Source organism: Cydia strobilella, chromosome 25 (genome assembly GCF_947568885.1).
Source record: "Cydia strobilella chromosome 25, ilCydStro3.1, whole genome shotgun sequence".
In the NCBI taxonomy this organism is placed as follows: domain Eukaryota; kingdom Metazoa; phylum Arthropoda; class Insecta; order Lepidoptera; family Tortricidae; genus Cydia; species Cydia strobilella.
The window spans coordinates 6896662-6910012 of record NC_086065.1 but is presented as its reverse complement, the minus strand read 5'-3'; the positions used below and the strand labels follow the sequence as shown (position 1 = coordinate 6910012).

The 13351-nt window shown below is 37.7% G+C and overlaps 1 protein-coding gene across 1 annotated transcript; it reads right to left on the bottom strand.

Annotated features, from left to right (window-relative positions):
* Window positions 1–1291: 1291 nt before the first annotated feature.
* LOC134752784 (putative ATP-dependent RNA helicase TDRD12) lies at window positions 1292–13322 on the bottom strand. The gene is made up of 3 exons (XM_063688488.1): window positions 12979–13322; window positions 8029–8765; window positions 1292–7248 (listed from the first exon to the last, which is right to left on the bottom strand). The coding sequence occupies exons 1-3, from the start codon at window positions 13236–13238 to the stop codon at window positions 2870–2872; spliced, it is 5376 nt and encodes a 1791-aa protein (XP_063544558.1). The 5' UTR covers window positions 13239–13322; the 3' UTR covers window positions 1292–2869.
* Between the last annotated feature and the right edge of the window lie 29 nt (window positions 13323–13351).

Below are 13351 nucleotides of genomic sequence, written 5' to 3'. Positions count from 1 at the left end.
CCAAGATGGGGCACGCTGATAACACCGATTGTCGTATGTGTGGCGAAGAGGAAGAGACAATAGAACACCTTATGTGTGAATGTCACGCCCTCGCCAGACAAAGAATGAAGGACTTTGGAACAGGCTACCTGGTACCAAAGGAATTCAAAAAGCTACCCATAAGGTCCATCATCCGGCATATGGAGATGGTGGGGAAGGCTCTTGAGTAGCGGACGGATCTTTCCTAGGGGGTAACTGCACAAAAGATCCCTATGGGTCGAAGTGTATCCGTAAGGGCCCCCGAAACTATAAGATAAGATAAGATAAGCTTTTGCCCGCGACTTCGTCTGCGTGGAGTTAGTAATTTGCGTAGCTTATTTTTATCTAATCTGCTTTTTATCGATTCCCCATACAAACTTCCACCCCCTTAATAGATGATTTCTGGGATAAAAACTACCCTATGCCCCTTCCCGGGGAACTATCTCTATACCAAATTTCAACTAAATCGGTTCAGCGGTTTAAGCGTGAAGAGGTAACAGACAGACAGACAGACACACTTAGTATGGATTTATCATTCAAAGCCACCATTTAAAAGTCAATTCTATCAGCCAACATGAGCAAACAATTCAGTTTGCACCAGATTACTTTGCCTCACATGTGAATAAAATGCAACTTTCTTATCAGTTTTTGAATTACAAAGAGAGCCTTTCCGAGCTGGTGCGGTGAAAATAAATGTGACTTTTTCAACCAAAAGGTACCACATTGTCGGTTCTCGATAAAGTCGATTTCAAATTGAAGCTATATGGAAATAGCGCCTTATCGATAACCGACAATAAGTACCCTTTTGGTTAAAAATGGTACAAATATAGAGTACTCTACCCAAGCAGACAATTGTATTACTTTAGAGCAGGGGTCGGCAAACTTATAGCAGCCAAGGGCCACATAGTAGTTAACGAAATTGACGCGGGCCGCATACTTTGTTAATATTTATGACTTTATCAGGTATTGTCGTTTGTCAAAATTATATACAAAATAGCCAAGGAGGCTCGCGGGCCGCAAGTGAGATTCGTGGGCCGCAGGGCCGCCTGTTGCCGACCCCTATTTTAGAGTATCCAGACACAACAATATCTACATATCTAATCTAGAATGGCACTTCTAGGGTCAGTTGTACCAACCACAATAAGCGGACTGATCAACGTCACTCAAACGAACGAACGATTCAAATGGGAAGGCAACTGTCAAAGGTTTGCATAGATGGCGCCATCTTAGCTTGCCCCTTTTAGAATAGAATAACATTTATTTGTATAACACAGGTGATATATAGTTGGTCAAGCAAATCTTGTCAGTGAATAAGAACAAAAAAAACTACACTCATCCCCTTGTTCTGGGCGCCAGCACCAGTGCAAGACAAAGACAGTATGAGTCTCTCCGTTTATGCCCGAAATAAGACGGTCCCTTGAGAAACTATACATGGTCTTAATATACAAATGGCATCCTGGGCATTAAAAAACAAAAACGACACAATTCTAGGGACTGCCAGGGCAAGCTATTCTGGCGCCATCTGCTAAATACTCCGACCGGCCAACCCCATTTCCATACAATAAAATTTAGCGAACCTTTTAACGTCTATGACAGACGGTACAGCCGACCCTTTAAATATAAAACTTATTAAAAAAACATTATATTCTTAGTAAAATAACAAAAAGCATTTGTGACGTTTTCAACCAAAAGGTTGGTACCTCGCTTGTCGCTTGTTGATAAGGTTGATTTCTAATTGAAGCTATATATGGAAATAGCACCTCACTGACAAGCGACAATAAGTACCCTTTTGGTTGAAAATGGCACATTTTATCTTATGCGCTTACGGCTAAAAATAGTAAACTAATCTTCCAGTCAATCTTTGGGTATCAGATCTGTGAAAAATCATACATTGGTGAAGAGGGGGGTAACGCAATATTTAATTTTTACGTTTTATTCAAGGGCAAATACCGTGAAAAAATTTATAGAACAGACTAAGCAAAATCTTAAAAGTTTAAATTGGCTCGATAAAAAAAAATCACGTAAACATGTCTATAGTTGGTCAAACCAAATTGGCAGTTAATAAAAACAAAAAAACTATACTCATCCTTTTCTTTTGGGTGCTAATACTAGTGTAAGACAAAGACAGTATGATTCTCTAGTCTATGTTTGAAATGAGACAGTCCTTTAACAAACTATAATTTGCATTTAATTTTAACTAGCAATCAGCCCCGGCTTCGCACGTGTGGAACCTTAACAAATTATACACCTTAACCGTCCTCAAGAATCACTCTATTGATAGGTGGAAACCGCATGAAAATCCGTTCAGTAGGTTTTGAGTTTATCGCGACACAGACACACAGACAGACGCGGGCGGCGGTTTTGTTTTATAAGGTGTAGAGATTTTTACACGTTTTAATCAAGGGCAAATGCCGTGAAGAAATTTACTCTTCTACTGTTTGGGAGGACAGACTCTAAGCAAAACCATAAAAAAATAAAAGTTAGCTAAATATTTTTTTTACGAAAACATTTCCAATTATAATTTATTCTCAATTTTATATCGTTACCCTGCATACTATATCAGTATTATTTTAGTATAAAATAGCTAGTGATATAGCTGAGGGATTTGAATAGCGAAATTTGTAACAGAAGTATACTTTCAGAGTTATTGAGGTAAAACTTTAAAAACCGCGAAATCGCCGAAACTTATCGCGCGATATATTTTGTTTCTTTCTAATTTCCTTGCTTTACGCCCCTCTTAACTAATGATTGGTAAACCTTATTGCAAATACATAAGGTTGTTATTTTATCGTGGATTAGCTAATCAATATTAAAGTTTTAACTAACAATACATTACTTGTAAACCTACCGTCTAACTAGGATAGCTCTCATCATCACAAAACGAATCACTATCCGAATCGTCTTCACGATAATTGTTTTTTATAATTTTGGCAATATTGTCGTCTAATGCATCCTCCTCTTCTGATGATGTGTCTATGGAATCGTGATCATAGACAATCCATTTAGCTAAAGAAGTATCTTTGGTCAGAGTCAACCAGGTTTTATGCATCACCTTGACAAGCTTTACAAGTATATATTGTCCTTTATAAGCATCTGAAGATTTATTCTTATCAACTATCCCATATAAATTGATCTTAAAATTGTAATTTGTGTCATATATGTCTGCTGAGAAATTTAATTCTCGTTCTTGTATTTTCAATTTATAATTTTCAGCCCCTACTAACATAATTTTTACTGTCACTGATGTTTTATCTTGTCTCCACAGTAATTTTGGTTTTCTACCTTCATTAGCTTCTTTGATTATTTCTGATTTCTCAGTTATACTTGCGCTCTCAGAAGTAGATAGATCGTCAGAGTCTAATTCTTTAATTTGTGGCTTTTTCACGACTTCAAATTCACTTGTCACTGAATCATTGTCAATTTTGTTGGAACTGGCTATTGAAGAGGTGTCTGATTTTATTTTAGGCATTTCTAGGGATTTTGCATCAGCTCTAAAAGTATTAACGATGTCATCAGGCATGTTGACACTCCACCTATCACTGTCTGTGTCACTGTCTTCTACTAAAGGCACTGACCTGATAGGTTCATTAGAAAGCCTAGCTGATTTATCGTATGCATCATTACTCCAGTCTTCTTCATCATTAGATTCAACATCTTTCTCCTGGGGCCTTTTAAAATTGATGTTTTTGAGTATCTCAATTTCATCTTCATCTGGAGCAGCTAAATTAAGGTTGATCATTTGTGTGTTATATACAACGTCACAGTCATTGTTAGTGTCTATTAATGCTACTGCATATTTGTTACCGCCGGTAAACTTCGCCTTGTCAGTCGAGTAGTATTGGACATAAAGTCCTTTCAAGTCTTGGTCGTCTTCGACGTCGCATCGGTCGCAAAGCCAGTTGGTGCTAAAGTCCGTCCATGTGTCGCCCACAGGTTTAACACCCAGAAGTCTGCATTCGATCGCTTGGAAAGGTAAGCGAAGCACAAATTTATCAGGGATTTCCGTCAAATCCTTTAAAGGCACTTCCCTCCAGTCTCCATAGTCTACGAAAAAGCATTTTGCTTTACTGCCTTCAACGCTGTCAACTCGACCTCGCTCGTAGCATTTACTGTCCTGAAATTTAGCCAAAACTACGTCTTTCTCTTTAACCTCTTTCAGTGGCTCAGGATTACCTTCTATATACTTCTTGATATCTTTACAGAGGGAATCCATAGTGTCTTTAAATTTGACCAAACGGACGAAAAACGTGCTCGGATCAACTGCTGATGTAAAATAGACCAACGACAGGTCTTCACGATTTAAATGCGCCCATTGTACTTTAGGCGGTTCTTTAATTGGCTTTACGTCTTCAACTTGTTCAAAATCTGTGTTCTCCGTAGTCATTTCTTCCTCGGCGAATAGGCGGCTCTTTATTCTCATTATATGATCAGGGAATACTTCAGAATGCGCTGATAACATTTCCTTGAAGTTGGTTTTAACCACGACCTCGTTCATGGATGTTAAGTCTTGGCACACATCAATGTTGTCGACGAATATTCGGTTGCCAATCGTCAGGACAACTTTTCCTCTCATATACAAGCTTTCATTATTTTTCAAGCCTTTCTTTATATGGTTTTTAGCCAGTTCCGAGAATGTTATATCCTTGTCTTTTGGCAGGACACCTGCTAAGCTCACTTCAGCTACGTAAGTTTCAACATCCCTAAATTCTTTTGGTAGATGGTACAGGTAAATATCCCGCGAGGTTTCCAGTTTTTCCTCGTCAATGAGTTTTATTAATACATAGTTTGGTAGACCGTTTCTGTATTTATTGATTATGTCGACGACTTGACATCTCACGTAAAAGTCTTGGTTTATCGCCACTGCGCAGACGTCACCGATCTTTGGAACGCCGAGAAGTTTCTTATTACTATCCTGGCTAAAATATGTCCCCATCTTGAAGGAGAGTGTACTGTAGGTTTGTGGGTACTTTTTGGTGCCTCCTTTCTTTATGTTTGATAATAAACGAACAGAGTACGTAACTGCAGTCTGGTAGTGCAAAATCCTAAAGGTGATTACACCATCAGTTGGCATCCATTCTTTGGGTTCATCGTGAATTTCCGAACTCGTATGTCTTTCTCTGCAATACCAGAAGTCAGGGCAATCTCCTAAAGCCAGCAGATTTCCACAGATAGGCACGAAATTAGCGGCTTTGACCATTTCCTTTTTGGTCACAATTTCCTTGCAAATGACGTCCAAATCTGAAGGGAATTCTTTAGTGCATCGTTTGATGAAGTTGCAGATTTTCGGAAGTTGTTCTGCGTTACTGTCTTCTAGAATGATCCTTATAGCCACGCTCTCATTTTCTTTTCTAAATATAGAAGGATAATTATCATTTAGCACTGAGAAACGCTTGCAGAACCTAGAGAACAGTTCTGGCATGGAATAATGAACCAGGTTGTGAGCATCTGTGATATTCATATGGCTCAAATTCCCATCGCAACACACGAGAATGGGACCAATTGTAGGGTCGGCATACTTGTCCCATGTTATATTAAAATTCCTCAGATCTTCAACTGTCATTTCATTATTGCAAGCGTACACCACTGCATGCTGTTCTTTTAAAATCTTTTCAAGTTCAATAACTTCTTCGTCTGTTCGACAGACTACAATGGTTTTCTTCTTTTTGTCCATTTTTTGCACAAACTCCAGCACTTTTGCAATCTTATTTTCAGGCTTTACAAATTCAACTGTAGTGTTGGCTTTGGAATAAAGCACACATTCTTGGAAGGCACCTATGCAAACTACTGTGTTTGGTGCATTTTTCGCAAGTGGTTCCATAAAATCACACCACACTCTCGAAGCCAAAATGTACTGGACTTTCACTTCTTTGTTGACTCTTGCTTTCAGCATGTGCTTAATTTTGGACAAAGCTATTTTTATTTCGCTTTTGTAGACCTCCCCGAGCCTCTCGCAATCATCGAGTACGAAAGTGGTCAAACGACGCAGATCTAAACCAAAATCGGTTAGTAGCAGCAACCTGACTAAAACGCAGGGCGTGCAAATGAAAAGATTGCACCCATTTAGCAAAGATGTGGTGATTTTCAACAAGTCCATACCAGCATAGCAGGTGAAAATCGTTTCTTTAGTACCGAGAAGCATCCTACAGTTATACTCAATATCAGAAACAGATTGTGCAGTGGCAGCCACTATTATACAAGTAGGCCCGACACTGTTCACAATATCGTTATCAAAATCCGATATAAGTCGGCATATTGATGGTAAATATCCCATGGTTTTACCACACGCTTGTGGTCCAATGAGGAAGGTACTGAATCCTTTGAGAACACTCATCCAAGACACAGATTGCATAGTCATGGCTTGATCAATCTTCATATTTCTAAGCACATTATGCACATGAGCATTAAATGGTATGTCACTTAACGCAACTAAAGGCTCAATCCGAGAATTGTTTTTAGTATGCACCATGAGTACAGGTTTAACTAATTTATCTACAAATACAGACAGATTTGAGTCTACATTTTGAAAGGGGTTGACATTATTTTTCTTGGCAACTAAATCAACAGTCTTATCATCTTTTTTTTCGGCAATTTCAGCATTAGCTTTAAGACTAGCGGTATATTTCTCAATAAGTTCATACATTTCATCGTCATCAGAGTCCTTGCTTGTTGTGTCAGTAGCACTGCCGTCATTCTTTTTTACCTTTCTCGAACTGGTTGTGGTATTTGAAGATGAACTACTATTTTCCTTCATTATTTTTACCATATTAAGCCTCCTTTGAAGGAGCTTGGACGTTAAAGCACCACCATCACTTGAGGAAACATCAGACTTGGCTTTTTCTTCATTATTCTGCTCTGTTACACCTTTAAGATCGCCTTTGCCAGTATCGTTGTATTTGGAAAAAATATTGTTTTGTTTTTCTGTACCTTCAGACTTGCTCTCATTTAAATTGTTGTATTTTTTCAAAACATCTTTATTTGTGATAGTGATGTTAACACCAGAGTCGACCTCACCGTACATGTCATCTTTGGGCTTCATCATATTAGTGTAATCTTTGGGATTCATTACATTAGTGTCATCTTCTTTGTAAATTTTATATGTTTCAATAGCACTTTCTTGTTGGATTGGTACAATTTTGAGGGCAAGTTTGGACTTGTCGACGCCGGGTGGGCTGTATGCTACTTGCATGTGTGTTTTCACATCATATTCAGGTGGTTTATTTTGTGCAGGTTCTGAAAGTGGAATGATTTGTTAAAAAAAAGCTGGACCTTCATATCTGTCAAATATTTTGCCCCAAGATTACTTATGAATATTCTACTAACTAATATCCTTATACCTTAATGACGATCCTGATTTGGAGCGAGAGCGCAGGGCGTTGACGGTCAGATGCAATATGCTGGCGCGCAGGTTTGCTAAGTGTAGCAATGATGTAAAGGTTACACTTTTTAAAGCTCATTGTCAGTCCTTTTATGCTTGCAGCCTGTGGGCCAGCTTCACGCAGCGATCGTACAATGCCCTGCGCGTGCAATATAATAATGCGTTTAGGATACCGATGGGTCTGCCTCGGCACTGCAGTGCGTCGGGGATGTTCGCCGATGCCCGTACGGATGACTTTTACGCTATTATACGTAAAAGAGCGGCATCCCTATTGCATAGATTGCAGGGTAGCACCAACGGTGGACTGCCCACTGATGAGGCGTTGGAACCAATTACATGAGCCCAGCGCATCATCGAAATAATTAGTTTTAATTAGTTTTTTAGGTATTTATTGTTTTACTACATAGTGTACAGACTAACATAGATATAGGTAGCATATTATATTTTTTGTACTAACACTATATGGGTTCTGTTCTGTGCCTGAAATAAATATTTTCAATTTCAATTTCAATAAAGAAAAGTAACTTAACAAAACTTCCGTGGGACACAGACATTCTAAATATATTAAACTCTACTCGTTTTTAGACTTAAAATAGGTGAGTGACCCGTTATTAATATATTTAAAAGTAACTTACTGTCGTATTTCTTATTTTTGAAATTCCTTCCGGGCTGGAAACTCGCGCTGCTCTCGTCTTCTTTTGCCACAGAGCCGTCATCCGGTAATGCTGCCCGCATTCTTGACTCAGCTACATTCATCTGATATCCATGAGTGTTCTGACTATAACTACCTTTTGAATCGTTATAGTCATCATAAGCTTTATGTTTCTCAGGCTTTGCATCATTAAAGTCGTCATATTTAGCAACATTAGTTTTACCACATAGTGTCTTAAGTTTGTCAAGACGTGAAAAAGAGTTACTTTCAGATGTTTTGGTCTTTTTAGTAGCTCTACCTAGAGGTTCATCATCAAGATCTTTACACAGTTGAAAGTCTTTAAACTTCCTGTCTAGGACATTCAAAATGTCTTTGTTAGTGATATTTTTATTCAGTCTGCTGTTATGCTTGTTCAAGTTTTCTGTAGTTAGTATTTCTAGCTTTTTAGCGACTTGGTATACTTCAGTTTGTTTCTTAAATGCAACGACAGATTCATAATCCGTTAATTTACTAGCGATAACTTTCATCACTTCATCTGTTTCTGTTTTAGTTAGTTTTGTTTGAATGAGCCCTGAACTGAGTTGTTGGTGGAAAACAGCATCATCATATAGAGCAGTTTCGGATTTTCTGAGATAGCTGGATAATTTCCTTTTGTGACCATCATTTTTCTGTATTAAAAGCTCGCCATATTTATGTATGTTGGTATCAAAAATTGAGGTTCTGAAAATAAATGGTTGTGTTGTAAATTGACATAATTTAGAATCCGCCTGGTCTACAAATGAGTAAAGAATGTAAATTGTAATTTGCAAGATTACACCAGAATACAATTTAGCTTGCAATATGAAGCAAATCTATCCAGCCGCCTGAAGTGACAAAACAAAGAAGAGAAAGTGTTGAAAAAGATCTACATTACAGCAATACTTATGGCTACTAAATCACCCCTCGCTTCGCACCCTACATTACGAAATCTTAGAGGGACACGCACAAGACTGGGTGGGTTGTCAAACCAGGGAAGTAAATATGAAGTATATTATCTGAATCTAACACATTCAGTCTCATTAAGACGCACACGAAACGGCTGCTAAAAAACTACTACAACACAATCGAAGTTACGCTCTTATTTTAAAAGTAGGTACGTGTTTTAATTACATGAGAAATGTCTAGTAATAGTTTTTGATGCAAAAATTGTTATAGAAACAAAATAGAGTGAGTAGAATAAAAGATTTGTATGTAAAACTCAGTCTAGTTTCTTTTTAGGGTTCCGTACCCAAAGGGTAAAAAAGGGTCTGTCTGTCTGTCACCAGGCTGTATCTCATGAACCGTGATAGCTAGACAGTTGAGATTTTTCACAGATGATGTATTTCTGTTGCCGCTATAACAACAAATACTAAAAACAGAAGAATATAAAAAATTTAATGGGGCTCCCATACAACAAACGTGATTTTTTTGCTGTTTTTTTCCGTAATGGTACGGAACCCTTCGTGCGCGAGTCCGACTCGCACTTGGCCGGTTTTTATGTTAGCAACGAGAAGTACACGAACAGGGTCTCTATTGTTTCCCATATAGTTTTAAGTCATAATGTATTTGTTTGTCCACATTTTCATTAGTCATAATTTGGTTTTTCTCAGAAATGCGTAACTTTTCAGGATTGCCATAAAACAAACCTAACCTAACCTATCTATAGGATAACCTGAGGAAAATCCTGAAAGTTAACGGTTTCAGAATTATGACTAATGATAACATATAGTATATATGTGTAACTTAATTAAATAACTATTGTGTCAAACTACATGTTATTTCAGAATGTTAAATGTTAAAACTGTGTACAGTGAGATTGCATGTCAATATACAAAAAAGTTCAACAGTTTGCCCATTTCGGGCGTACAATATTGTAATAAACTAAAACTAAATTTACAAATTCAAAACAACATCAAAACAAATTTAACTATCTATTAAGTATTCATTTAGACTATAGAAACATTTCATTAATAGTCATAATGAATTGAAATGAGTCGATTTAATAGGAAAAACATCAAAATCCAGCCTAAACCTTATTAGCATAAAGCAAACAGGTATTTTTAAGTTGTGTTGTAATAAAATTGATATTCCATACACCCAGGATGTGAAACTTACACCTTATCAATTAATGACTTCTGGGTTTGATAAGGAAATATGTTTCCGTCATTAAGAAATAGGACTTATGCTGTTATTTTTTTGCCTTAAACAAGAATACAGTGTTTTATAAAAGCTTACGTTGTAAAACGTTACGTAACATTTTTTTTTATATAAATAAATAAATAAATATTATAGGACATTCTAATTCTTACAAAGATTGACTAAGTCCCACGGTAAGCCCAAGAAGGCTTGTGTTATGGGTACTCAGACAACGATATATATAATATATAAATACTGAAATAAAAATGCGATACGTAATATTTGAACGCCCTCCTAGCATGTTTTTAGTTTGGGGATGGCAGCACTACTCATGGTTGCAAGAGAATTAAGCACCTGAATTAAAAATACTAAGCATGAAGAATTTCATGCATAATGGGGTTGGCAACTGTCAAAAATTTGCATAGATGGCGCCATCATAGCTTGTCCCTTTTTTACGAGATTTGGTCACAGAATAAGTAATGATGATTTGGCTTAAAATTCCATTAAAAAAAATTGACAATTCTAGGGATTGACAAGGCAAGCTATGCTGGCGCCATCTACTAAATACTTGGACTGGCCACCCCCATTATATTGCTGTCCCACTCATGATGCCGTTGGTCAATGACACTGTGCGAGTGGGATAGCTACCTATATAGAGTGGAAAAAATTAATGGGCCTTGGAGGGAAAGTGCCTTAAAACCTTAAGTTAGCTCATTTTACTTAAAGGAAACATTCTTTTATTTTTTTAAAGAAACAAAACTGCATTCAAAGATTTTTTTTTTATTAGCTTCTCTCCCCCGGGAATCGAACCAACTAAAAATTTCAAAAAATAAACATTGGTATTTTATTCTACTAGTCGATACTGTTACCCTGTAAGTAATAAGTGCATTCCCGTTGCCAGGGAGGTTTTGGGATTATACTGAGCAACTTTTACTATGCAACCACGAAATCGAAAAAAAACTACCCTCCCATAGAAAACGGACTAGCCAAAATGTATGAAACAGCCAATTTTTTTTTTTTTGTTATTTCAGGTTGGTCCCATAGTAAAAGTTGCTCAGTACAATCCCAGTAGCTCCCTGGCAATGGGAATGCACTTATTTTTTAGCCACTGTGTATGATTTTTTTCACACCTCTTTCCAGCACAGTTCTCCGACAATTTGCTAATTCGACTCATATTCATTATGCATGTTCTAACAGGTTCAATTCTAACTTATTGATTAAACATTTTTATATAAAACACTTTTCATGCCACATGAGATCCAAAGCTAAGTTAATTCAATGACCAACAATATCTTCATTCCAGTACTTATGTCTTTATTCAATATCTTTAAAACTTTTCTATTATCTCATACCTAGAGACCGCTCCAGACTACGCGGCGCGAAGCCGCGAACGCGAGTGTGGAGTCGATTTCGCTGATTAGCGAACTAGACTCCACACTCGCGTTCGCGGCTCCGCGCCGCAATTCACGCACGAGTGTGGAGGGCCCTTAGGAAGAAGCGTCCTCGTTCGGATTTATTCAAACCTCTTAAGGATATCATGCTAAAGCGGTGGAATGCTTCTTTAATCAGTTCCAGAACTATCAAAGGGAAATGGCTGGCTGAGATTGTCAACTTGTCAACTTCAGCCTGGTTCGAAAAAGGTAATGTGTACTCAGGCAGAGAGTTTATTAAAAGTTTGTGCAGGCTGCGTCTTGGCCATTGCCATTTCCCAGCTCATCTTTATAGGTTAAAATTGTCAAGTGATTCTGTTTGTAAGTTCTGTACCGCTGAAGATTATAATCTAGACCATTTATTTTTTAATTGCCCCTATTTTAATTTACAGAGATTGTTGTTTATTTGTACTTGTAGTGATATATTGAAAGACAAAAAATGTCCAGCATCCGTACAGGAACTATTATGACATTTTGAATTGTATTAAGTAACATTAACACGCAGACTAGACAAAGTGAGAAATGAAGACCTGAGACAAAAAACAAAAGTGACCGACATACTCACTAAAATAGATCAGCAGAAGTGGAGATGGACTGGCCACATGTTGAGAGACAGGCGGGAAAAATGGAGCAAAATAGTAACAGATTGGTATCCAAGAGGTTGTACACGGGGCCAGAGGAGACCTCGAACAAGATGGGAGGATGAACTCAAACTCACAGCGGGCCCGAACTGGAGAAGAGTGGCCCACGACAGACCTCAATGGAAAGAGCTAGAGGAGGCCTTTGCCAAGCGGCACACTGAGCTACGGGACATACTCTAGCTCAGAATAAAAGGGCTAGATAGATAGAAGTAATATTTGATTTCGTTAAAAATACTTTTGGCCTCTTATAGGTGACACTTTTTGTTTCCTTTTGGTTTGTGTTTTAGTAGTTTTTAAGTTGTTTATGTATTTATTTTCTAAGTAGTTAAGGATGTGTTTGTAGTTTGTACTGATGCATTGATGTTTGAGCTGATGGCCGAGTTGCCAATGCTCCAAATAAATGAAAAAAAAAAAGGAAGAAGCGTAAACACAGACTGTGGCCCAGTTGCACCAACTACATTTAACAGACCAATTAACGTCAAACAACAGTAAAGTATGAAATTTCCTATGCAATAAAATTTAGCGAACGCTTTATTAACGGTGACAGACGGTTTGGTGCAACCGACCCTAAAACTAGTACCTTCTACAAGTCAGACACAATTCTCTAACTTTTATAGACTCAGAAATAATCTCAGAATAGTCAGCAACGATCAGATTACTAAGTATCAAGTATCAAACAGGAAAAATGTAAAGTTAAAAAAAAGTTACCTTCGATCTATATGAATTGGCTGAAACCACACCGCCGTAGCGTCCATGAATACTTTCATCAAAACATAGGTCGCCGCCTGCATCCAGGTGTTGCTGCGCCTCGTCTCTATCTCTTGAGTATCCAGCATAAGTTCTTTATCCAGAGGCACGACACCATAAACACCAATTTGCTCCATGGTGTCGGTAGACGGGTTGCGGACCCAAATTAAATGGGGATTTAGATAGTGGATGACTTCCACAAGATAGCAATCAGGCTCCATGGTTGTGGAAATGAGCCTGCGGATAATTTAGGTCTACAAAAACATTTATTTGGAAACTATTGGCAATGAAAAAGCAATTTGCAAAGCAAATTAAAGCAAAGCAGTCAGTTTCA